The sequence below is a fragment of the Heterodontus francisci genome, chromosome 10 (assembly GCF_036365525.1).
Source record: "Heterodontus francisci isolate sHetFra1 chromosome 10, sHetFra1.hap1, whole genome shotgun sequence".
Classification (NCBI taxonomy): domain Eukaryota; kingdom Metazoa; phylum Chordata; class Chondrichthyes; order Heterodontiformes; family Heterodontidae; genus Heterodontus; species Heterodontus francisci.
Window position 1 is genome coordinate 30,632,724 of NC_090380.1, and position 27,711 is coordinate 30,660,434.

General features: G+C 45.2%; 1 protein-coding gene across 4 annotated transcripts in view; it reads right to left on the reverse strand.

Moving 5' to 3' along the window:
• The window catches only part of LOC137374374 (rho GTPase-activating protein 6), a 642,504-nt gene that overhangs the window by 356,529 nt on the left and 258,264 nt on the right, over window positions 1-27,711 (reverse strand). The window contains exon 1 of one of the 4 annotated variants that reach the window (XM_068040371.1): window positions 10,886-11,679. The exons of 2 other annotated variants lie outside the window; for them this stretch is intronic. Coding sequence is in view for 1 of the 2 variants with exons in the window: in XM_068040370.1 (XP_067896471.1) it covers window positions 10,886-10,951 (66 nt within the window). In the remaining variant the exon portion in view is untranslated. Of the gene's footprint in view, window positions 1-10,885; window positions 11,680-27,711 lie in introns of those variants that run through there. One more of the 4 variants, XM_068040370.1, reaches the window with a different exon arrangement.

Consider the following 27,711-nt stretch of genomic DNA (forward strand, 5'->3'; position numbering starts at 1 on the left):
TTAATAAGTGGCTTACACACACTTGTCTCTTAGGACACTAACTACACGTGACTAATTGGGAATCTAGATGTGGCTAATTGCAGCTTGATCAGTAAATTAACAATGAGTAATAGACATTGTCATTGGGCACATGATCTCAATATATGAACAACAAGTATATGCGAACTTTAATTTTTGTGTACATTTGTTGGTAAAATGGTAAGATGAAAAGCAGTGTGTTAGTGTTTTTTTTGATTGTTGAAAGTGTTTTATTTCCTTGGTTACTGAATGTTGATGGATGTTTGTTAAGTAAATATACACATGTGGAACACATTTACCTGTATTGAGTGTGTGCAAGGGGTTTTCTACTAAAGTTAGTGCATGTGGTTAAAACAAAGTTGCTATGTTTTGCCACTCCTGTGGCCAGTTGGCAATTTCTACTGGACAACACTGTTTTAGAGTTTTTTTTTTAAAGTTGATTAAGTTTAGAGAGAGGCACTTGATTACAGAACTTGAACTGCTAAAAGAACAGCAGAACTGGATTTAGAGTGAAAATCTGAAGCAGCCAGTTGCACAGTGAGTGTTGGAGACTTGGATCCAGTCAAGTAGCCAGACTGCCAGTCAACCACCTAGACATGGTCAGTAACTAGTCAGTTAGCAGTCGACAGCCACCAGCCAATCAACAGCAGCAAAAGGAGGCTGGGGACAGCTTGGTTACAGGAGCAGCTGCAGTGGGAGGTGGCAAATTCAGTAATGAGGGTGCTGGTGGGAATGGGGGAGGTACGAGAATTGGGATTTGGAGAAATTCAGCCTGTTTTACATCAAGATTTTTAGTTGACACAAAATCGAGCAGGAGCTGATTGTTATTTTAGCACTACTTGAGTAATTTAGGATTTCTGTTACCATAATCAAGCTATGCTTGATATTTGAGTAACTTTACAGCTGTAATATTTGTATTACTCTCAGCATCACTACCTGGGAGAAAGTTATTCCAAGGAAAAAGATTTTTATTGGAACTGCCAGCATAATTTTGTTGATTCCTTTGGTTCAATGGTTACAGTCTAAAGTAAGTAACCTGATTGATACCACTCTCTATGATTCTCACTTTCACGCCTCTACTTTTGGCTCCATACGATAACATATTGCTCATCCTCGAGCACTACCTCATTTCCCATATTCAATCCATAACCAAATTTTTCAGACATGCACAGTACTGAGCCAAGCTGATACTCTGTGCATGTTAATTGTTCCCACTGGATCTGCTGTACATTCTAACTCTGGAATAGTAAGAAATTTAGAATAACTGAGTTTCTAGATAGTTTCATTTCTTTTAAGTGGAAAGATCCCACGACACTATTTGAAGAAAAGGAGGGGCAATCTCCCAGATATCCTGGTCAATATGTATCCTTCAGCCACCATCACTAAAACCGATTACCTGACGATACATCTAATTGCTGGTTGTGGGACCTTGCTGTGTGCAAATTGGCTGCTTAGGTTTCTACATTACAAAAGTGACGACACATCAAAAGTACTTTTAATGGATTGTAAAGCACTTGGGGAGGTCCTGTGGTCATGAAAGGTTCTATAAAGTCTTTCTTTCATTTTATGCAGGAATTACCTACTTTGTTCTGTAACTAAACTAGACCTATAGTAGATTACCCCTGTGCCTCCACTGGGGATCTAGGGAAGGAGAAAGAAGGGCAAAGGTCAGCACTCTTAAGACTCACTGTGAACCTGAACTAAATGGTTTAGATTAGGTTTGCACGTGTGCTTTATTAGCAGACGTGAATTGCTTTAGCTCAGCCTGAACAGCAGGAAAAATTGCTTTGTGAAAGGAAAGAACATGCGTTAGTGCCTTTCACAACCCTAGAATGACCCAAAGCACTTTATGCTCAATGAAGTACTTTAGAGTTGCAGTGACTGCATAGTGCAGGAAATGTGGCAGCCAATTTGCACACAGCAAGTTCTCACAAATAGCAATCAGTAAATGATCAAATAATCAGTTTTAGGTATTGCTTAAGGAATAAATATTGAGCAGGTCATCAGGAGAATGCACCTGCCCTTTTTCAAATAGTGCAATGGGATCTTTTATGTGCACCTGGGAGGGAAAATGGCACCTTGGTTTAACATCTCAACTGAAAGAGAGCACTTTCAACAGCACACTGAAGGGTCAGCCAGGATTATGGGCTTGATCCCACAACCTTCTGACTCAGCTGAATGTGCTGCCAACTCAGCCAAGGCTGAAAGGGGGGGGGGAGGGGGTACTAGCACTATCTGTGGAGGGTGAGGAAGCTGCCAGTATGAACTTAGAGGAAGGTGGAAAAGAGTTGCCTCCATATCATTATGACAACTTTATAAGCAATTTAACAATCAAATTTAGTAACAGAGAGTACCAATATAAATCTACTGAAACCTGCAATTTGCCTGCAAGAATTAAGGCAAATCACCTTAAATTTCAAAAGATTAAAGACATTATTAATGTTAGTAAGAATTCATTGAGAAATTTTGTCTTTTGCTGGCTGTAAAAAAAAAGTCTAACCACTATCCCAAGTGAAACTTTGGTGTTTTTAACCAGTACCTGGAACATAATGGAACAGCAGAATGCAGACTGGTTTCAATCTCACATTGAAGAGCTGGAACCCATCATAGCCGCTAAGCGCATTGCACTGTTGAACTACAAGAAAGCCCCCAGCAGGTTAACATCCGTAGCACTTAAAGCTGCCAGAAGCGCTGCACAAAGAACAGCCAGGCGCTGCGCAAATGACTACTGGCAACACCTATGCAGTCATATTCAGCTGGCCTCTGACACATGAAATATCAGAGGAATGTATGATGGCATTAAGAGAGCTTTTGGGTCAACCATCAAGAAGATCGCCCCCCTCAAATCTAAATCAGGGGACACAATCACTGACCAATGCAAGCAAATGGACCGCTGGGTGGAACACTACCTAGAACTGTACTCCAGGGAAAATGTTGTCACTGAGACTGCCCTCAATGCAGCCCTGTCTCTGCCAGTCATGGATGAGCTGGACGAACAGCCAACAAAATCGGAACTCAGTGATGCCATTGATTCTCTAGCCAGCGGGAAAGCCCCTGGGAAGGACGACGTTACCCCTGAAATAATCAAGATTGCCAAGCCTGCTATACTCTCAGCACTCTACGAACTGCTTGTCCTGTGCTGGGATGAGGGAGCAGTACCACAGGACATGCGCGATGCCAATATCATCACCCTCTATAAGAACAAAGGTGACCACGGTGACTGCAACAACTACCGTGGAATCTCCCTGCTCAGCATAGTGGGGAAAGTCTTCGTTCATGTCGCTTTAAACAGGCTCCAGAAGCTGGCTGAGCGTGTCTATCCTGAGACACCGTGTGGCTTTTGAGCAGAGAGATCCACCATTGACATGCTGTTCTCCCTTCGTCAGCTACAGGAGAAATACAGTGTACAACAGATGCCCCTCTACGTTGCTTTCATTGATCTCACCAAAGCCTTTGACCTAGTCAGCAGACGTGGTCTCTTCAGACTACTAGAAAAGATTGGCTGCCCACCAAAGCTACTAAGTATCATCACCTCGTTCCAAGACAATATGAAAGGCACAATTCAGCATAGCGGCGCCTCAACAGACCCCTTTCCAATCCTGAGTGGTGTGAAACAGGGCTGTGTTCTCGCACCTACACTGTTTGTGATCTTCTTCTCCCTGCTGCTCTCACATGCGTTCAAGTCTTCAGAAGAAGAAATTTTCCTCCACGCAAGATCAGGTGGCAGGTTGTTCAACCTTGCCTGTCTAAAAGCGAAGACCAAAGTATGGAAAGTCCTCATCAGGGAACTCCTCTTTGCTGACGATGCTGCATTAACATCCCACACTGAAGAGTGTCTGCAGAGACTCATCAACAGGATTGCGGCTGCCTGCAATGAATTTGGCCTAACCATCAGCCTCAAGAAAACGAACATCATGGGACAGGACGTCAGAAATGCCCCATCCATCAATATCGGCGACCACGTTCTGTAAATGGTTCAAGAGTTCACCTACCTAGGCTCAACTATCACCAGTAACCTTTCTCTCAATGCAGAATTAAACAAGCGCATGGGGAAGGCTTCCTCTGCTATGTCCAGACTGGCAAAGAGAGTGTGGGAAAATGGCACACTGACACAGAACACAAAAGTCCAAGTGTATCAAGCCTGTGTCCTCAGTACCTTGCTCTACGGCAGCGAGGCCTGGACAACGTACGTCAGCCAAGAGCAACGTCTCAATTCATTTCATCTTCGCTGCCTCCGGAGTATCCTTGGCATCAGGTGGCAGGACCGTATCTCCAACACAGAAGTCCTCGAGGCGGCCAACATCCCCAGCTTATACACCCTACTAAGCCAGCGGCGCCTGAGATGGCTTGGCCATGTGAGCCGCATGGAAGATGGCAGGATCCCCAAGGACACATTGTACAGCGAGCTCGTCACTGGTACCAGACCCACCGGCCGTCCATGTCTCCGCTTTAAAGACGTCTGCAAACGCGACATGAAGTCCTGTGACATTGATCACAAGTCGTGGGAGTCAGTTGCCAGCGATCGCCAGAGCTGGCGGGCAACCATAAAGGCGGGGCTAAAGCGTGGCGAGTCGAAGAGACTTAGCAGTTGGCAGGAAAAAAGACAGAAGCGCAAGGGGTGAGCCAACTGTGTAACAGCCCCGACAACCAATTTTATCTGCAGCACCTGTGGAAGAGTCTGTCACTCTAGAATTGGCCTTTATAGCCACTCCAGGTGCTGCTTCACAATCCACTGACCACGTCCAGGCACTTATCCACTGTCTCTCGAGACAAGGAGGCCAAAGACCTGGAACATAATAGGACAGGGCCAGGAGGTACAACTCTAAACAAAATGCCAAGTGCTTTGTATCACATTAGGACTAGTACAAGCTGTAACAACGAAATGTCAAGTGTTGCTTGTGGTAGCAGAATGGTGGTAAAGAACGGATATGAAATTTAGAGCTTGCAATTTAATAATCTAATAGAATCATAGGGCTGACTTTTATGTGGCCGCCACCAATTTTGGCGGCAGGCGAGAAAAACAGCAGCCTGCCCACACGGGCTGCATGTCGTGAAATAGCCGGAGCGGGCTATGCCCCCCACCCGATCACATGGAGAGGGTGGGCTGTCAGTCCTCAGCAATGGTGTTAGCTGCCTGTGCGCAGGCAATGACGCCCTGTTTAAAGGGCAGTCAGCCCAACCGGGAAATTTAAATATTTAAAGGGAAATGCAATTTTAAAAAATCTCTTTTACCCCTCCCCCCAATAACAAATAAATTAGTTATTTGCCCTTCCTCAAGAAAACACTTAGCTTTACCATCTGACCTTCCCCCCCACCCCCCCCCCCCCCCCGCACAAACTGCAGAAACTTTCAACTACAACCCTTCCCACCATCCCCTACACCCATAACACTAATTTAACCCTGCTTTTTCTCCTCCCCCCCCCCCCCCCCCCCCCCCCACACACGGATAAACTTACCTCCCCCTCCCCACTGAGGCAGAAACTTTGTTGGTGGGGAGGGGGAGGTAAGTTTATCCGTGTGTGGGGGGGGGGCGGGGGGGAGGAGAAGAAGCAGGGTTAAATTAGTGTTATGGGTGTAGGGGATGGTGGGAAGGGTTGTAGTTGAAAGTTTCTGCCTCATTTCACCAGACAGGGATACGAAGGCGCAGGAGTGCCAGCTGCCAGGCTGAAGATCGTGGCGGGACATCAGGAGGTGACGCGAGATTAATTAATTCACTTATTTTAATTTAGTTAAATATTTAAATAGCAGCCCCGTCGCCTAGCGGCAGGGGGGGGTGGGGAGGGTGTGGCGGGGGGAACGCCACAGGGCCTCGCCGCCGCCAGTATATCGGGCTAGGCCCTTCCGCCGTCAGGGTGCGTGGCGGCCCTCTCCTGGAGGCATTTTGCAGCCCCCACACTACGAAACCCGATGTCAGGGTTGGGGGGTCGGTCAGTAAAATCCTGCCCATAGTATCTGATAGCACAGAAGGAAGCTATCTGGTGCATCGTGCCTGTGCCTGTACTTTGAAGCAGCTATTCAATTAATCTCACCCCCAGCTCTTTCCCATAGCCCTGTAAATGTTTCCTTTACAAGTATAGATGCCATTCCCTTTTAAAAATTACAACTGAATCTGCTTCCACCATTCTTTCGGCAGCTGATTCCAGATCGTAACAGCTTACTGTGTAAAACAAAAACTGTCTCCCCTCTGTATTTTTGGCAATTATCTTAAATCTGTGTCCTCGGGTTACTGATCTGCCTGCTGGTGGGGGCAATTTGCCCCCATCTCCTCTATCAAAATAGCTCAGAATGGGCCAAGACCAATAAAAGACTGGGGAGAATGGAAGAAACACTATTCTGATGGTTCAGTAAATGGAGTTTCTCACCTAGTCCTGCTTTCTACCTATATAAAGCTCCTTGTGCTGGCTTTTTGCAAACATCTGCATGTTTAAGACACAGGAAGCATCTGTTTTAGCTTACATGTTTGCAAACAAGGACTTCTTGCCGAGGAATACAGATATCTGTCAGTTACTCGTTCTACTGTTTTGCCCACACAAAGTTTTTGAGAATAATGGCGATGGAGAGGAACAAGAAGAGATGCGTGCCATTTTTGGTAATGAATAGCATCATGTGCCTATTTGGTAAAGGCACTGCCTAATGCAAGTAACTCACACAGTTCAAGACGGTCCCGTATTGGACCCACAGTCTTTAATGAACTAGCTGATCTCAGATGACACTGCAGTATTAGCACAACAATTGACCTATGCATCTCACTGAGAGAGCCCAAAAATCAGTGAGGGTTTCCATTGCTGTTGAACACCTCTTGCTAGATTGAGCATGTGTGAATGTCCAGATAGAATGAGGCTTGGCAGTGATGCTTCACACACTAAACAGCTTGCGAGCATTCAGTGTCCAGGGTCACACTTGAAGAATGGAGATATGGAACAAGATAATAAGGGCCCCAGGAGAGGATCGGAAAGTATTGGAAGTGGGAAAAAAAAATCAAACCACACACAAAAATAGCACAATGACTTTTTTCAATGTCACTGCGTTTGTATTTGCAAACCTTTTTCATTTGTTTGCCAAATGCTTTTCCATGATAGTGATGCCGCGCCCTAAATTTCTCACCAAGATATCCTCTCACCTTTTCACCGTCAGCATTGAGTGAGCCCTCATCCTTTGTGATTTCAGTCTTGATCTCAGCTCATCTCTTCCTCTCGCCACAAAATTCAATGACCTCCTGTCATTTCTAAAAATCTATAAATTCCCCTGCCCATACTCATGGCTACCTACTCAACTTTGCCATTTCCCGTGGTTCCTCTAATCCCAAAGCCTCTATGACAGATGAGGCCATCTCCGACCATTTCCTAGTATACCTCACCACCCTTCTAACACCACTTCTTTCTGTGTCTGTCCCTAGAAATGCTTTCCTCCAAATCACTTAGAACTGCACTTTCTAAATCTGATCTGCCCAGCCTTTGGCTCTCCATTTGCCACACGTCTGTAGCTGTTAATTTGTTTAACCATTCCATGTCCAGCTTGTCCCGAACAGAACTTTTACTCTCTCACATCCCAGATGATCTCCTAGGTAGAAGCCTTATTTTTTTCTCCCTTAAGTACAAGGGATGCAGACTCAAAAGTATCTGCACACAACCAGTTTAGCCCTCCATCACAGTATCTGGCAGATCACATTAAGTGCTGTCGGGCCACATTCTTACATGCCTGAACCAAACATTACTCCAGGACCCTCCTGGAGAGCAAAGATAATCCCTGGCTTCTTTTCTGCACTACCAACTATCCCCGTAAACTCCTCTCCCTCCTCATGGTCACTAACAAGCATGATGTCTTCATCACTTAAATTGAGACCATTTGGTTAGCTGCTTCTCCTTGACCACGCCCCCCCCCCCAATCTTTTTCCCTTGCTCACCAAGACAAACTTCATCCTAGGCTCACTCTTCTAGTCTTGAACTGACGTCTTTCTCTAGTTTCTCTCCTAACTTCTCTCATATCTTTTCTGAACTCAACTTGTCCATTAGATTCACCAGCTGCTTTCTTGACCTTATTTACACTAATCTGCTGACCATCCACCTAGTGAGGCTCCATACTGGGAGCACATCACCCCATGCTAGCATTGCTCTTTAATTCCAAGGGTGCCAGCCAACATTCGGTAGCTTTCTCAAATTGCCATTTTATGCCTGGATAATGAATGTTGACAGGTTATTCAACCTCTGCAGCAGAATCAGTTTTAATGAATCAAGTAATGTCGGGAGCACGTACAGCAAACATGCCCTTGTTACCCCAAGATTATTACAAGACTCCCCTGGCCAGCCACCCACCTTGCAACCTCCATAAACATGAGCTCATCCAAAATCTGCTGCCAGTATCCTAACTTGCACCAAGTCCAATTCACCCATCACCCTTATGCTAACTGACCTATATTGACTGGTCTGGCAATGTTTCATTTTTAAAATTCCCATCTTTGTTTATAAATCCCTCCATGACCTTGCACCTCCTGATTTCAGTAACCTCCTCCAGCTTTACAACCCTGAGAATTCTGCTCTCCTTCAATTCTGGCTCCTTTTGTCCATCCCCAGTTTTTATTACTCCGACATTGGCAGCCATGCCTTCAACTGCCTTGGCCCTAAGCACTGGATTTGCCATACTAAATCTCTCCACCTCTCTCTACTCCTTTAAGATGCTCCTTAAAACCTATTGCATTGACCAAGCTGTTGGTCATTATTCCTTATACCTCTCTATATGGTTCCATACCATATTTTGTTTAATTACACTCCAGCGAAGGGCCTTGGGAAGTTTTTTTTTATTTATTACATTAAAAGGTGCTATATAAATGCAAGTTGTTGTTATTTAATCTAAAGAATATATTTTTAACCCCTTTTATCTTTGTTGTACAGTCTGACACTATATCAATAACTGTTTATCTCCTTGATTTGTATTTATCACCTGCCAGGGCTCTCTGTAAACAAATTGGACCCCAATGCAGAAACCTCCAATGGAGTTTTCAGTCCACAATGGCACAAAGAACCAGCCCATTTAGTGGCAACACACAGGGTACAGCACATCTGACTGCAACTCGCATAAAGAAAAAGTCTTTGATATGTTACAACTCTACTGGTTGCACCATTTACCTGATGAAGGAACTGTGCACCAGCAGTCAATGACTCTCCAACAAGTTAAAAGGGGGTATTATTCCCTGTAACAATGTTAGCAATGTTGGAGAGCCTGGAGCACTTTAGTCCAACTCCAGCCCCTAATCTGAACCAAAAATGCAAAGCAAAAACTCAACCATAAAAACCACTCAGCGGCAAAGCTGAAATGCCAGAATGAAATGGGTTGGCACACACCCATGTTAAGGTGTCTGTATAAAACACTATGATTGTAACCAGAGAGCAGGTGAAGTTAGCCAATTTACTGTAGATTTCAATTCAGGTGAATTTCAGTAGATGCAAATGCATAAAACATGTTGGGATTAGTAAATGAACAAAAATCTGCACCCGAGCTCTTCTGAATAGGTTCAATTCATTTTACATACTGTAAGTCATCTGGCATCTCCCTGGCAATAGTGTTTTTTTAGTTTGTCGCAGTTTTTTGAATCATGTCAGTAAACTGAATGCAATAAAGCAAAGCCCCAGTACAACTGACCAGGGGTGGGGGAGAAAGATTTACTGCATTTCTTTTCAACACCAGAAGTTATGTATCAGGAGAGAAAAAAAATCCTATAGCATTTATTAAATATGCTCACAGAATAACTTTAGAAAAAAGCATTATAATGTATCCCATGCAACTAAACAGTCTGGATTTGATGCAATGCTTTATTCCAAAGCAGTGATTAACCCATGATGTCTGATTTTTTAAAATCATCCTCAGTATGTGGGTTTCACTAACAAGTCACTAACATTTATTGCCCATTCCTAGTTGCTCTAGAGAAGGTGGTGGTGGGCCTTCTTTCTGAACTGCAGTCCATGTGGTGTAGGTATACCCACAGTGCTGTTAGGGAGTTCCAGGATTTTGGCAATGAAGGAATGAATATGTCCAACTCAGGGTGGTGTGTGTGTATATGTCCAGCTGAGGATGGTGTGTGACTTGGAGGGGAACTTGGCGGTGATGGTGTTTCCACGCACCTGCTACCTTGTCCTAGGTGGTAGAGATTATGTGTTTGGGATCCACTGTTGCTGAAGCCTTGGTGACTTGCTGCAGTCATCCTATAGATAGTACACACTGCTCTGTAGGTGGTGGAAGGAGTAGATATTTAAGATGATAGGACATTCTCAGTGCTTTTTTACTTTGACCTACTGTAGTTTATGTTGGTAAACTTTGAGCCTATGACTGCACAAAAAGGGTTTGTAACGCTAAACCCAGGGTGTTCCTATCCAAGAGGGAGGTTCTGTAATATATCAAATCTGCAGCCTGCCCTGGTTCCAAAAAGCATGACTTGTTAGCATTTTGTGGGTACTATTTAACACACAGGAAATATAAACAGTTTCAGAAGTTTTGCAGTATTCGTCACTGCAAAAGAGGAAATAGCTGGCATGCAATAGTAAGTTAATAGGATTGCTTCCATTTCTGCAGTTCCCTTTCACGACTAAGCTCGTTAAAGGGATCTACGGTCCTATGTACATTTGTTTTCTATAGTCATTTTTGTATCTAACAATGAGTAACGAGCTTTTAAACAACCTACTCACATTCTGAATGGAGACAGTGTGAGTGTAATTGTAGTCTTGCAACAAATTTTTTTGGAAAACAATGAAAAATAAAAGGACACAACGCCAAATAACACATACATAACTGGTCAGCTATTCCGAAGGGTGTAGAGGAAAAAAAATCAGTATTCACTTTTTTAAAAAGAGAAAGAATAAAAAATAAAATCACTTACCACACAGCGAATCTGTTTTTCAAAAAATACTGAGTCTGCCATGGATGGTGCATTGACAATCCACATACACCAGTTCTTGTAGTCAGTTGTAAAGCGAAGTGGTGAAACTCGAACGAAATTCCATGCAGCAGAGTGAATGTCACCAACTCTCTCTCACTCCAGCTATGAAGAATCCCGGTTTATGTCGCATTAGCAGATGCTCCTATGCCTTTTTTATATATATGGTGAACAACGCCGATTATTATCTTTCATTGCTAGCCCACGTCAGTGTGTTTAATGTCAGACTAGAAACAGCATATGTTCAGCACTGCCTACAGCCCGGGCCAGACTGCAGAAAGATAGTTCATGATTTTAAACCCTTTGCAATGCAGGTGGCTCTTTGTGGGGGTTTCTCAACTGACGACAAGATCCAAGTCACTGACGCATCGATGTTCTGAATCTGATAAAGGGATCGCCCTGACCCCCTTCTTAGCGAATAAGAATGACATAACCAGACATAAGCTGGAAAATAGCAGCTGTTCCCAGTCAAAAGACCGCACGAACCTCAAACTCAATGTCTTCAGCTCTTGTCCACACGTGTGCCCGCACATTGTAATACATTTACTACCGCTCGCTAATTAAAGAGAAAAAAAACCTGACGCAAGTACCAAGTACTAAAATTAGCAAAATGGTGTGGAAATTGTTGGTTAGTTCTCCATTTTATGCTACTAGTATAAAGTACCGTGACAGTCCTGAGCACAGGAATCTCAAAATCTGTAAACTCATGAATATTTTTTCATCAACTTGTAACAAATGTGGTAGAACATAATTGTCTCTAAGGAGGGTCTTGATGACAGTGGCTGACATTGCTAAGAGAATTCAGTCCTTTTCAATCCAGTCTTTCTTCCAGCCAAAATTACCAAACCTCAGAATTCGCTGGCTGGTAACCAATTTTGGACAGCGATTCACTCCCTGGTCAAGGTGTTGGCCTTGGCTCAGTCACTAGCACTCTTGCTTCTGAGTCAAAATGTTGTGGATTCAAGTCCCCCTCCAGTGCCTTGAGCATAGAATCCAGGCTGACACTTCAGCGCTCTACCCAGGGAATGCTGCACTGTCGGAGGTGCTGTGTCTTTCAAAATTCATTCATGGGATGTGAGCATCGCTGGCTAGGCCAGCATTTATCGCCCATCCCTAATTGCCCTTGAGAAGGTGGTGGTGAGCTGCAGTCCTTGTGAGGTAGGTACACACACGGTGCTGTTAGGAAGGGAGATCCAGGATTTTGACCCAGCCACAGTGAAGGAACGGCGATACAGTTCCAAGTCAGGATGGTGCGTGACTTGGAGGGGAACTTGCAGGTGGTGGTGTTCCCATGCATTTGCTGCCCTTGTCCTTCTAGTTGGTAGAGGTCGTGGGTTTGGAAGGTGCTGTCTAAGGAGCCTTGGTGCATTGCTGCAGTGCATCTTGTAGATGACATACACTGCTGCCACTGTGTGTCGGTGGTGCAGGGTGTGAATGTTGAAGATGGTGGAGGGGGTGCCAATCAAGCAAGCTGCTTTGGTGGTGTGGAGCTTCTTGAGTGTTGTTGGAGCTGCACCCTCCAGGCAACTAGAGAGTATTCCATCACACTCCTGACTTGTGCCTTGTAGATGGTGGACAGGCTTTGAGGAGTCAGGAGGTGAGTTACCCGCTGCAGGATTCCTAGCCTCTGACCTGCTCTTGTAACCATGGTATTTATATGGCTACTCCAGTTCAGTTTCTGGTCAATGGGAACCCCTAGGAAGTTGATAGTGGGGGATTCAGCGATCATAATGCCATTGAATGTCAAGGAGAAATGGTTAGATTCTCTCGTGTTGGAGATGGTCATTGCCTGGCACTTGTGTGGTGCGAATGTTACTTGTCCAGGCCTCGCTGCAGTAGAGCAAGGTACTGAGGACTTGAAACACTCGGATTTTTGTATTTCGTGTCAGTGCGCCATTTTCCCATGCCCTCTTGGCCAGTCTGGACATAGCAGCGGACGCCTTTCCCATGCGCTTGTTGATTTGTGCATCAAGAGACAGGCTACTGGTGATAGTTGAGCCTAGGTAGGTGAACTCTTGAACAACTTCCAGAGTGTGGTCACCGATATTGATGGATGGAGCATTTCTGACATCCTGTCCCATGGTTTTCGTTTTCTTGAGGCTGATGGTTAGGCCAAATTCATTGCAGGCAGCCGCAATCCTGTCGATGAGTCTCTGCAGACACTCTTCTGTGTGGAATGTTAATGCAGCATCGTCAGCAACGAGGAGTTTCCTGATGAGGACTTTCCTTACTTTGGTCTTCTCTCTAAGACGGGCAAAGTTGAACAACTTACCATCTGATGTAGTGTGGAGGAAAATTCCTTCTTCTGAAGACTTGAATGCGTGTGACAGCAGCAGTGAGAAGACGATCACAAACAGTGTAGGTGCGAGAACACAGCCCTGTTTCATGCCACTCAGGATAGGAAAGGGGTCTGATGAGGCACCGCTATGCTGAATTGTGCTTTTCATATTGTCATGGAATGAGGTGATGATACTTAGTAGCTTTGGTGGACATTCGATCTTTTCTAGTAGTGTGACGAGACCACGTCTGCTGACGAGGTCAAAGGCTTTGTTGAGATCTATGAAAGCAATGTAGAGGGGCATCTGTTGTTCATGGCATTTCTTCTATAGCTGGTGAAGGGAGAACAGCATGTCAATGGTGGATCTCTCTGCTCAAAAGCCACACTGTGCCTCAGGGTAGACACGCTCAGCCCAGTTTCTGGAGTCTGTTTAAAAAGACTCGAGCGAAGACTTTCCCCACTATGCTGAGCAGGGAGATTCCATGGTAGTTGTTGCAGTCACTGTGGTCACCCTTGTTCTTATAGAGGGTGATGATATTGGCATCGCGCATGTCCTGTGGTACTGCTCCCTCATCCCAGCACAGGCAAAGCAGTTCATGGAGTGCTGAGAGTATAGCAGGCTTGGCACTCTTGATTATTTCAGGGGTAATGCTGTCCTTTCCTGGGGCTTTTCCACTGGCTAGAGAATCAATGACATCACTGAGTTCCGATTTTGTTAGCTGTTCGTCCAGCTCATCCATGACTGGCAGAGACTGGGCTGCATTGAGGGCGGTATCAGTGACAACATTTTCCCTGGAGTGCAGTTCTAGGTAGTGCTCAACCCAGCGGTCCATTTGCTTGCGTTGGTCAGTGATCGTTTCCCCTGATTTACACTTGAGTGGGGGGGGCTGTTGTGACCTTCTTGATAGTTGGCCCAAAAGCTCTCTTAATGCCATCATACATTCCTCTGATGTTTCCGGTGTCGGAGGCCAGCTGAATATGACTGCATAGGTGTTGCCAGTAATCATTTGCACAGCACCTGGCTGTTCTTTGTGCTGCACTTCTGGGTAATTTAAGTGCTCCGGATGTTAACTTGCTGGGGACTTTCTTGCAGTTCAATAGTGCAGTGCGCTTTGTGGCTATGACAGGTTCCAGCTCTTCAAAGTGAGATCGAAACCAGTCTGCATTCTACTTCTCACGTTTGCCAAAAGTGGGCATTGCTGAGTCATAGATGGCATCTCTGATGTGGGCCCACTTTGTCTCTGCATCCCCTGCAGACATGTTTTGAAGGGCTTTTTCAGGTGAATTTAGAAACTTATATAACAACTGTGGATAAGAAATTCTGTTAGTGATGATGCGCGGGCGGCCCTTCTGCTTGGAGTGATATAGCTTCTTTGGTTTGAGTCTAACTTTGCTGCACACCAGGGAGTGGTCAGTGTCGCAGTCCGCACGGTGGAAGCTACGTGTGATTTGGACACTAATAATAGAGGCTCGCCTTGTGAAGACGAGGTCCAGCTGGTGCAAACGACGTGATCATGGGTGTCTCCATGAAACCTGGTGACAGGTTTAGTAAAAGAATGAGTTGGTGATGCAGAGGTTGTGATAGGTACACAACTCCAGCAGTCTCTGTCCATTCTCATTCATCCTTCCAATGCCATGCGTCCAAGGCAGGAGGGCTATGAGTCATGGTCGGCCCCAACCCTGGCGTTAAAGTCCCCCAGCAGGAACAGATGTTTGGTATTAGGAATGCTACTAATGATATTATGGAGTTCCTCGTAGAATTGGTCTTTAACTTCATGTGGGGAGCAGAGTGTTGGAGCATAGATGCTGAGTAGGTGTACTGGGCCAGAGGCGGTGAGCAGTCGGATGGACAGTATGCGTGCCAAGCCATTTGAAGGTGGCTCGATGATGCTGAGCAAAGAGTTTCTGATGGCGACGCCAATTCCATGCTGTCTTGGTTCTTCAGGATCCCTACCCTGCCAGTAGAAGGTGTAGTCTTGCTCTCTTAGAGATCCGCTTGCAGGGAGGCGTGGCTCCTGAAGTACTACAATGTCCACATTGAGTCTAATGAGCTCGTTGTTAATGATGGCGGTCTTCCGAGAGATGTTGATTTGTGTAAGGTCTTCCAACAGGCCAAGACACGTAGTTCTGACGTTCCAGCATGCAAAACGAAGGGCTGGTACCTTCTTTCCTTTTTTTGTCGTGCTGTTTGGTGCGGTGTTGCACTCCACTTGTCAGGCAATGGCCCTGAGCTCCAAGCACCTATTGAAGCAGGTGGACTGTGGCGGGACAGAACCTTTCTGACTGGGGGCTGCCCAGTTTGAGGCGGGCGGTAGCTGTCCAGTGAGATGCGATGACCTCTCCCACCGACACCTGTGACGCCCAATCTCCACGGCAATTGATCTGGACTTATAACCCGTAACTGCTGCCTTCCATGTTGTTTTGGTCGCTGTGAGGCGACTATGGAGTGACCTCTCCATGGCGCGTGCCTGGGCGGAATGTACGGAGGTTGTGAGTTGCCCAAGCGTCAAAAGCCTGCTCTCGGCCTTCCTGGAATCCGAAGGAGTGCAGAGCATGACGTTTGGCACCGGTATGGCTACAGGAACTGCCAGAAACATGCCAAAGGGGTTCCGCTCCGGATGTTTTGTTCAGGTTTACTCCCTTAGCCTTGGTCTCTCCCGAGACGCTCACAAGGCAGTGGGGTTGTTAGAAAAGTGGACGTCACCCATACCATTTCCCGATACGTCCGTGACACCAGGCATCGGCAATAGAGAGATGGGGGTGGCCCAGAGACCTGGTGACAACATGAGATGATGCATTGCCACTGGGCACTTAACAGTTACTCATGTTGAATTAGAGTCATAGAGTATTACAGCACAGAAACAGGCCCTTTGGCCCAACGTGCCTGTGCCGACCATCAAGCACCCATTTCTAATCCCATAATAACTAATAACTAATCCCATTTCCCCGCACTTGGCCCGTAGCCTTGTATGGTGTGGTGTTTCAAGTGCTCATCCAAATACTTCTTGAATGTCGTAAGTGTTCCTGCCTCTACCACCCCTTCAGGCAGTATGTTCCAGATTCCAACCACCCTCTGGATGAAAAAATTCTTCTTCAACTCCCCTCTAAACAGTCTCCCCATTACCTTAAATCTGTGCTCCCTAGTTATTGACCCCTCCGCTAAGGGAAAAAGTTTCTTCCTATCTATCCTATCAATGCCTCTCATAATTTTGTATACCTCAATCAGGTCCCCCCTCAGCCTTCTCCACTCCAAGGAAAACCACCCCAGCCTATCCAGTCTATCTTCATAACTGAAATGCTCCAGCCCAGGCAACATCCTGGTGAATCTCCTCTGCACCCTCTCCACTGCAATCACATCCTTCCTATGGTGTGGTGCCCTGAACTGTACACAGTACTCCAGCTGTTGCCTAACGAGCGTTTTATACAGCTCCATCATAACCTCCCGGCTCTTATACTCTATGCCTCGGCTAATAAAGGCAAGTATCCCATATGCCTTCCTCACCACCTATCTATCTGTGCTGCTGCCTTCAGTGATCTATGGGCAAGTACCCCAAGGTCCCTCTGACCCTTTGTACTCTCTAAGGTCCTACCATCCATTGTACATTCCCTTGCCTTGTTAACCCTCCCAGAGTGCATCACCTCACACTTCTCAGGATTAAACTCCATTTGCCACTGCTCCGCCCATCTTACCAGCCCATCTATATCGTCCTGTAGACTAAGGCTTTCCGCTTCACCATTTACGACGCCACCAATTTTTGTGTCGTGCGAACTTACTGAACATACCTCCTATATTCACGTCTAAATCATTAATGTACACTACAAACAGCAAGGGTCCCAGCACCGATCCCTGCGGTACACCACTGGTCACAGGCTTCCAATCGCAAAAACAACCCTCGACCATTACCCTCTGCCTCCTGCCACTAAGCCAATTTTGAATCCAATTTTCCAAATTACCCTGGATCCCATGGGCCCTTACCTTCTTAACCAATCTCCCATGCGGGACTTTATCAAAAGCCTTACTGAAGTCCATATAGACTACATCAACTGCATTACCCTCATCTACACCTCTAATCACCTCCTCGAAAAATTCAATCAAATTTGTTAAACATGATCTCCCCCTGACAAAGCCATGCTGACTATCCCTGATTAATCCCTGCCTCTCCAAGTGGAGATTAATCCTGTTCCTCAGAATTTTTTCCAATAATTTCCCGACCACTGATGTTAGACTCACTGGCCTGTAATTACCTGGTTTATCCCTGCTACCCTTCTTGAATAATGGTTCCACATTCGCTGTCCTCCAAGCCTCTGGTACCTCTCCTGTGGCCAGGGAGGATCTGAAAATTTGTGTCAGAGCTCCTGCTATCTCCCGCTATCTATTGATGTCACCACTAACTGAAATGCCATAATATGCATTATGCTGAGTTTGTACCCTTTCTCAACATCAGCAACAACTCATGTCTTTCATCTCCCATAGGTCCTTCACGGGTGACAGAGAAGTTGGTGAAGGACAAGGCCAAGGAGTTCTCAGAGGAGGGTGAGCACTCTGAGGATGTCCTGTCACATGGCTCATGTGCACCTTCCACATATCAGTGGGTACAGTGTAGAGATAGCTAGGTTATCACATGGTGAGCAGCACGTGAGCAGGAACAGGTGCTGGAGACAGGGATAGCAATGGAGAGTCCCCATCAGAGGGCGCAGGGCACTGCAAGCTCTGCTCTTATAGAATTAGAGGCTGAGCCTTGGGAGTCATCCACAAAAAGGGAACTTGTGGAGCAGCAATGCGAAATGTGTGTGCTTCTTTCAGGATTTCCAGAGGCAGTGCATGCCCTTGGAGAGTCTATCACTACCATGAGTACCATGATGTCTCAGGCACTTGTGCTGGTGTCCACCTCCATGGAAAGAGTAGCCAGCTGAATGGAGAATGATAGGTTACAGGTCACCAAGTGTATGCTGGCCCAGACCAATAGCTTACATTTTCTGACTGCTGCTTTACACAGGATAGAGCAAAGCTGCACCTTGGTGGCTCAATGTCTCACTGAAATGCAGCCAAGTCCTCTCCAATTTTTGGCCAACAGGGAAGTGTGCTTGGGCCCTGAGAGGGAAGATGGAGAAAGGGTACACAGCAGTGGGGACTCTTCTCAAGGTGCTCCCAATTCTCATCCTTGCTGCCTCCTCCACCCCAGACAGAGTTGCACATGCTGCCTCCTGCCGTGATAACCGAGTCTGCACGTAGAGAGGTGCAGGTGGGGCAGCCTTTGGCAGGGCCCTCACAGGCTCCAATACATAGAGGATGTCTGTCATGAGCATCTCATCTGACAGAACAGGGGAACGAACATCCTGCTTAGCGCTCTGCTGAAGCCACAGGGTTGTACCATTTAGGAGTAAGAGGAAGTGGATGAGAAAGATTAATAGTTGGACTAGCGGATTCAGTTGGGTGTGTATGCCAATGTTAATGGCATTATACTGATGTTTATTTCAATGAATGAAACACTTTATTTGAACTACTCATTCTCCTGGCCTCTGCTTTGTTGCATTCCCCATTCACTCTGGATAGTAGCCTTCAAATGAATGGTATAACCAGCCTTTATGAGGAGGAAAGTGTGTGAATGCAATGGTTCACTCGTTGACTATTGGAATGAAGTGTGTCCAGGGGCTGGGGGTGGGTAGGGTGGCCCCTTCAGATGGCTTCACACACATATTAAGTGAAACATGCCTGGATGAGTCGATCATGGACTTTCCTGGCAGCCAGGTGTGCAGCTGCAGGCACCATCGCAACATCTGGCTCCTCCTCCTCCTCCTCTTCCTCCTTTTGTTCCTCCTCCTCCTTGGAGGAAGATGTCATACGTTCTGCACCTTGCTCTTGCTGCAGCACCACTTCTCTCTGTAGTGCAATGTTGTAGAGGGCAAAGCAGACAATAATAACTCTAGAGACCAATTATGCAGCATATTGAATTTGCCTTCAGACTTCAGAATTCAGGCTGTCCAGAAATAATCCTGCAAGCACAAGTTTTTCACCAAGGCTGGCCACAAGCTTCATGATTTCACTCTTTAAAGGCTTTCCAGCACTTCAATTTCAGTAAACAATCACTTCCTGTTGTGGTCTCACCTTATTGATCCTGGTGACTTGCAGACAGCTCGGCAAATCCAAGCACTGGCTGCTGAGGCCAGAATGCAGGGTTAAATTCAAAACTAACTGCCTGTTTGCATGTTTTTAATGACTTTCCTGACAGCTGCACAGGGGTTCCCTGCTCGCCTGCAAAACCCAGAAATGGGTGGGATCATGTCAGGTTCCTGACCTGACACCTCTTTCTGGGATTCAACCCACTGCTCACACCCGAGTCTGCCTCCCCTTGGTAGTTAAAATTCTGCCCTGTATTTCAAAAGTAAAACATTTTGGTTGTAAAGCATTTGGGGCATCCAAAGGTGTGAAAGACGTTAGATAAATGTTTTGTTTCTTTTAGTCCTGCAACTTCCTGAAGTGTGCTTTATCTTGCGTTTGTGATACACTGGAGAAATTAATCCTGCAATTTATTTTTAAATTTTTTGAGGGAATTGCAAACACTTAAACAAAAAGTTTCCGAAAGTGTGGCAATACTAGTTTGAACTGGAGGATTGGGTAATGGTTTAAACTATTGTACCACTGAATTCCTTATTTTGGCCCCCATCATTGTTGGAAAGAGTGAAAGAAGATCAGGTACTTTCTGGGGTGGGAATGTAGGAACAGGGGGCCATTCAATCTCTCGAGCTTGTTCCATCATTCAATAAAATCATAGCTAATCTGCTCTTCAAATCCATTTACCCGACTTTTCTCCATATCCCGTGATACCCTTACCTAACAAAAAATCTCTTGATTTCATTCTTGAAAATTTCAATTAACAACTCATATTTATATAGCATCTTTAACGTAATAAAATATCCCAAGGTGCTTTACAGGAACATTATAAAACAAAGTATGACACTGAGCCACAAAAGGAGATATTAGGTCAGATGACCAAAAGCTTGGTAAATGAGGTGGGTTTCAAGGAGTGTCTTGAAGGAGGAAAGCAAGGTGGAGAGACGGGGTGGGAGGTAGTCCACAGCTTGGGGCCTAAGCAACTAAAGGCGTGGCCACAATGGTGCAGCGATCAAAATCAACAATGCACAAGAGGCCAGAATTAAAGGAGCGCAGATATCTTGGAGCATTGTGGGGCTGGAGGAGATTACAGAGATAAGGAGGGGCGAGGCCATGGAGGGATTTGATAACAAGGGTGAGAATTTTAAAATCAGGATGTGCTTAGCCAGGAGCCAATGTAGGTCAGCGAGCACAGGGGTGATAGGGGAACCAGACTTGGTGCAAGTTAAGAGACGGGCAGCAGAGTTTTGGATGACCTCAAGTTTATGGAGAGTAGAATGTGGGATGCCAGCCAGGAGTGCATTGGAATAGTCAAGTCGTCGTCAGTTGTCCCTCAATTCGAGGATGACATCTACTCAAGGTTGCTACTTGCTGCCATGGGTCTTCAGGTGACTGAACAGGCTGATTCTTGGCCCGCAGATCCTAGGGCACATGGGGCAGGATGTCCCATGAGGTATTGGGATCAGGAGTACAGGAATTGCTTCCTTTTCTTTCCTTCTGTGCCACCGCTTTGCCCATCATTAAGGCGTTTGGACTTAAAGCATCATGCAGCTTGATGGACAAGTTGTTGCCATTTTGAACAATTGGTAGCAAGCTCCTCCCAGTCATCAATGTCAATGCTGCCATGCTTCAAAAAGAGCTTCAGAGTGTCTTGGAAGCGTTTTCTTTGTCCTCCCCTGGAGCGTTGGCCATTTGAGAGTTGAGAAAACAGGATCTGGTGGGGGAGAAAGTTTTCAGACACAGAGTCCGGTCCATCGAAGTTGGTTTTGCAGGAGTTTTTCCTGAATGCTTGTGGAGCTGGCTTCATGAAGGACACTAGTGTCTGTTTGACGGTCCTCCCATTGAATCCGGAGGATGCGGCAGAGGCATTGCTGATGGAATTTCTCTAGCGCTCTTATGTGTCACTCATACACAGTCCAGGTCTCACAGCAGTACAGGAGTGTGGTGACAACAACTGCTCTGTATACTAGGACTTCTGTTGACTTGCAGAGGTCTTTGTTGTCAAACACTCGCTACCGTAGTTTGTAGAGCTGGTGCAGCTGATCCGGTGTTGGATCTCCTCGTCAATGGTGGCCTTTTGAGATAGGTGGCTGCCAAGGTATGGGAAGTGCTCAACATATTTCAAAGTCTCTTCTTCAACATATATGGGAGGTCGAATATTTGGCTGACCAGGTGTGGGTTGATATAGAAGTTTTGTTTTGGTAATATTCAAGGATAGGCCGAGTCTCTTGTATGCAGAATTGAAGAGGTCGAGAGCAGCTTGCAAATCTAGTGCAGAGTAGGCAGTAACACTGCAGACATCTGCAAACTGGAGATCATGTATGTCTATGGTGGTCACTTTAGTTTTGGCACAGAGGCGACTGAGGTTAGAGTTTTCCATCTAGGCAGTATTTAATACTCACACCAGAGGGCAGCTGATCTTTCATGAGGTGAATAGCCACTGTCAGGTAGATTGTAAATAGTACGGGGGCTATCACACAACCTTGCTTGTCCCCGGTCCGGATTTTGAAGGCGTCTATTTAAGATCTGCCGCTCAAGACAGTTGCAGTCATATCATCATGGAGCAATTGCAGGATTGTGATGAAGTTTCTTGGAATACAAATTTTTGGAGCACAATCCACAGAGCCTAGTGATTTACTGAGTCAAATGCTTTGGTCAGGTCGATGAATGAAATGAAGAGTTCCTGATGTTGTTCTCGACATTTTTCCTGGATTTGTCTAGCAACAAAGACCATGTTAGAAGTTCCTCTGGAAGGTCTATAGCCACATTGTGTCTTTGGGAGGATTTCCTCAGTCACAGGAAGTAGGCAATTCAGGAGAATGTGTGTCAGGATGTTCCCTGCTATGGACAAGAGGCAAATACCTCGATAGTTTCCAGAGCATGATTTATCTCCCTTCTTGAAAATAGTTACAATTGTCGCACTCCTGAAGTCAGGGTAGTTCTTTTTCCTCCCAAATACATAGGATGCTTGCATAGAGTCTTGATGTGAGCAAACGCCCACCAGCTTTGAAGAGCTCAGCTGGAATATCATCAGAGCCGCAGGCTTTGTTGTTTTTCATCCATTTGATTGCTTGTTGCAGCTCTCCCATCAATGGTGGTTCATCCATGGATTCTCCCACAGGATACTGGGGGATAGCCTGGAGAGAATCAGCTGCCACAGTGGATTTACAGTTGAGGAGTTGTTGAAAATGTTCTTTCCAGTGTTGACAGATGGTATTGTCATCATTAAGAAGAGAGACACCATCCTGTGAGTGAAGGGGATTTTGTCCATTTGATCTTCGTCTATGCCCAGGTGGCTTCAAAAAAGCTTTGCATGTCATGATGGTCGGTGCATTGTTGGATCTCTCGGGCTTTCTCTTCCTGCCACTTGTCCTTTATCTTCAGATTTGTCTTTGGGTGTCAGCCTTGAGCTGTTGGAATGCTACCTTCTTGACTTGCGACCTTGGGTTGTTCTGCCAGGCAATGAAGGCTGTTCATTTTTGTTCCAGGAGGTCACATATTTCAGCATCGTTTTCGTCGAACCAGTCCTGGTGACGACGATGCTCGAACCCAATGGTCTAGGCACAGGAGTCCATACAGCTGACTTTATTTGTTCCCACAGTTATAAAATTGAGTTGGATGTATGAAGATTTTCCAGATTGGTTGTAAGCTGCACTTGGAATTCCTCTCGTCGGTCGGGCTGCTTGAGGGCTGAGACATTGATCTTCTTCCTCTTGGACCTTTGGGTCTTCCGATGCCTTGGTACTAGGTGAATGTTCATCACCGATCGAACAAGTCGATGATCTGTCCAGCAGGCATCAGTTCCCTGCATGGATCAAGTGATAAAGACATCACCAAGATCTTTGATTCAAACAATGACCTAATCCAGGAGTCAAAGTGCATTGATCTAGGATGCATCCATGTGGTTTTGTATTTGTCCTTCTGATGGAAGAGGATGTTTGTTATAATGAGGCCATGCTGAGCACACTTTGACAGCAGGAGGACACCATTTACATTGGCTTCTCCCACCCCGTTTTTCCCAATGGTTCCCCTCCAGACATTGGAGTCATGGCCAAACCTGGCAGTAAAGTCCCCTAGAAGGATGATCTTCTCTTCTTTTGGGATGGCAGTGAGGTCTTTATCAAGGTCAGAATAGAACTTTTTCTTAACATCTTCATCAGAGTCAAGGGTCGGGGCATAGGCGCTGATGACGGTGGCATATTGATTATTGCTGAGCTGTAGGTGAAGTGTCATGAGTCTTTCATTTACGCAATGGGGAGTTCTGGCAGTGCATCCAAGATCCTATTCCGGATGGTAAAAGCAACTCTGTGAACACGAGGGTCGCTGTCAGCCTTTCCTTTCCAGTAGAAGGTGTATTTCCCTGCTTGTTCCTTCAGCTGCCTCTCCCCAGGAAGATGGGTCTCACTGAGGGCGGTGATGCCACTCTAGAGATAACGAAGACATGAATGGGGGTTTCAGCAGTAGATGAGCTGAGACAGGAGCGAAGTCGGGCGATGTTACGGAGGTGGAAATAGGTGGTCTTAGTGATGGCACGAATATGAGGTTGGAAGCTCATCTCGGGGTCAAATGTGATACCAAGGTTGCGAACAGACTGTTGCCAGGGAGAGGGATGGAGTCAGTAGCTAGGGAACAGAGTTTGGAGTGGGGACCAAAAACAATGGCTTCAGTCTTCCCAGTACTTAATTGCAGGAAATCTTTGCTCATCCAGTACTGGATGACCAATAAGCACTCTGATAATTTAGCAACAGTGGAGGCATCGAGAGAGGTGGTGGTGAGGTAGAGCTGCGTGTCGTCTGCATACATGTGAATACTAAAGCCGTGCTTTCGGATGATGTCACTGAATGCCAGCATGTAGATGAGAAATAGGAAAGGGCCAAGGATAGATCCTGGGGGGCACCAGAAGTAACAGTGCTGGAACAGGAAGAGAAGCCATTGCAAGTGATTCTCTAGCTACGATTAGGTAGATAAGAATGGAACCAGATGAGAGCAGTCCCACCCAGCTGGATGACAGTGGAGAGGTGTTGAAGGAGGATGGTATGGTCAACTGTGTTCAAAGGCTGCAGACAGGTCACGAAGAACGAGGAGGGAAAGTTTACCTTTGTCGCAGTCACATAGGATGTAATTAGTGACTTTGATAAGAGCTGTTTCGGTACTGTGGCAGGGGCGGAAACCTGATTGACAGGATTTAAACATGGAGTTCTGGGAAAGATGGGAGCGGATTTGGGAGGCAACAACACGTGCAAGGACTTTGGAGAGGAAAGAGGGGTTGGAGATAGGATGGTAGTTTGCAAGGGTGGTGGGGTCAAGAGTTGATTTTTTAAGAAGAGAGGTGATGATGGAAGATTTAAAGGAGAGAGAACCGTTTACAATATTGATAAACATGGGGACCAGAAGTAGAAGTTGGGTGATCAGCAGTTTAGTGGGAATAGGATTGTGGGAACAGGAGGTGGGTCTCATGGACAAGGTGAGCTCAGAGAGAATTGTCCCAGTATCTGCAGCTCTTTGGGGCAGAGAAATCCAGATTTACCCTACCCTTTTTGTGATAAAAGTGCTTCCTGATTTCACTCCTAAATGGCCTAGACCTAATTTTAAGATTGTGCCACCTCATTCTAGATTCTCCCATTAGAGGAAATAGTTTTTCTGTAACTAGCCTATTGAATCCCTTTATCATTTAAAGATCTGGATGAAAGAAAGAGTTTCTGGAACAGTTACTCCTCCAAGTAACCAGGTTGAGTGTAACATTGCTGCAGATCTGAGAGTGTATTCCCCCCAACTACAATATTGTGGCTTGGGGAGACCAGCGGAGAAAGCATTTACTCTCAAATAAATTAAACATTCCTTGTTTGAGCGCTGTCACATTTCATCACCTTCTGAATCTTTTTCCACAGAAACTATTTGGAAAAATGTTCTTTAAATGTAATTTAAAATTTTAATTGCTCTATTATAAAACACTGTGTATTCATGGAAGTTTTAAAAAAGCATCTGACATGAATGGTGGTTAAGATGCTAATAAACTTGTATACATTTTGTTTCCTGATTTGATTATAAATAAACATTTAGTTAGCTAGTCTCAGTAATTGATAAGCAGCTCATACCCACTATACTGGGGAGCCAATCATCTCAGGTGCTTGGCAGGCCCTGTTTTTCTGGCAGTAAGCAACCTAAGATAAAATATAGGGAAAAATACAGACATGAAGAAAAATTGCACCAATTAAACCAAGTGAATCTGGCCATAACTGTTCCCTTGTATGTTCACTTGCTGTGAAATAAAGTAGCTCAAAATAATAGCAAGAGGAACAGAAACACCAACCCAGAGGAGAGAGTACAGTACACATCTAGTCATAGAATCATAGAAAGCTACAGCGCAGAAGAAGGAATTCGGTAGAGTTAGCCAATTAATCCCATTCCTCTGCTCTTTCCCCATAACCCTGTAGAGTTTTTCCTTCAAGTATTTAACCAATTTTCTTTTGAATGTTACTATTGAACCTGCTTCCACCACCCTTTCAGGATCACAACAACTCGCTGTGTGAAAAAAAAACATTTTCTCATGTTGCATCTGGTTCTTTTGCCAATTGCCTTAAATCTATGTCCTCTGGTTACCAAGTCTTCTGCTACTGGAAACAGTTTCTCCTTATTTACTCTATCAAAATCATTCACGATTTTGAACATCTCTATCAAATCTCCTCTTAACCTTCTCCATTCTAAGGAAAACAACACCAGCTTCTCCAGTCTATTCACAAAACTGAAGTCCCTTATCCCTGGTACCATTCTGGTAAATCTCTCCTGCACCCTTGTCAAGGCCGTGACATCCTTCCTAATGGGTGGTGCCCAGAATTGAACACAATTCTCCTGCTGAGGTCTAGCCAGTGTTTTGTGAAGTTTCAGCATTACTTCCTTATGTTTGTACTCTATTCTTCTATTAATAAAGCCAAGTATTGAAGGCTTGGGAGAAAACGTGTATCTTGAACAGGTTTTTAACAGACGAGAGAGAGGTTCAAGGTTTCAGGAAGGAGTTCATTAGCAGGGTTTTGACAGCTGAAACCTCAAACAGGTGAGAAGATGACATTGTTCATCTGCACACTACTTATCTGCTTTCTTATGCCCATGATTTCCAACTCTGTTGTGTTTCTCTACACAACATTTCATGTTGGCCCATTGTGTCTGACATAGCACTATTCCTCATTTATCCTTTTAATTCAGTGGTAATCAACAACACTAACAACTTGTATTTATGTAGCGCCTTTAACATAATAAAATGCATCAGGATGCTTCAGCATGCATCATAAAGCAAAATTTGACACCCAGTCACATGACGCAATATTAGGGCAGAGGGTCGAAAGCTGTCAGAGGTAGGTTTTAAGGAGCATCTTAAAGAAGGAAAGAAATGTAGAGGCAGTGAGGTTTTGGTAGGGAATTCCAGATCTTAGGACCAAGACAGCCGAGGGGATGGCCACCAAATGTGGAGCCATTAAAATCAGAGATGCTCAAGAGGCCACAATTAGCTGAGTGCAGATATCTCGGAGGGTTGTGAGGCTGGAGGGGATTACAGAAATAGAAAGGGGCAAGGCCATGGAGAGACTTGTTGCCAAAGATGAGAATTTTAAAATCTTGGTGTTACTTGACCAGGAGCAAATATAGGTCAGAGAGCACAATCAAAATCAAAGAGATGCCAAAGAGTTGTGAAAAGCAACAAGGGTACTAACTACTTAGTAAGATAAATTTAATCTAGTCTTTGGCTCACCAAAAAAAAAGTTCCTTTCAAATGTAGCAGACGCATTTTTTGAAGGAATTACACAAGTTAAAACAAGCAACTGAGTTCTGGGCAAGTTACTGTTCCTTTGTTCTGTTTCAATCTGATCCACCCTGCAAGCACAATCTTGCTGCCCTGGCAGATAACTTTAACTAAGTTGTTAATTTTCTAAATTTTCTAAATTCTAAATTTTCTAAACTTCATCATAAAGATGGGAAGCACGTGCTATCATGGGGGAGGTGGGTGGTGAAGAATAGATTTAAATATTGCTAACTTTGAAATGCAATCCATGAGAAGGACAGTAAATATTGCATATTTAGGAGACTTTGCATGCAAATTTGTAACTGATTACTGGACATGAGCAGTGGGCATTAAATCAGAATAGATTTACCGTGTTATTAATAATTGTCAGGTGTAGCTGATCTAAACACCTGTCCACAAAATTGGGCTCTGTGCTACCTGTACTTTTAGCGCTATGGGTGCTGTTTTCTTACCAAAATGATGTCTGGACAGTGCACACATATTTCTAGTGTAGCCTATACTGAACGCCATCTCGTTGAGGGCATAAGTGCGAGTGTTGGGACTGCGCGCTGGAAGTATGCAGATCGTGACATCAGTCAGCATCTAAC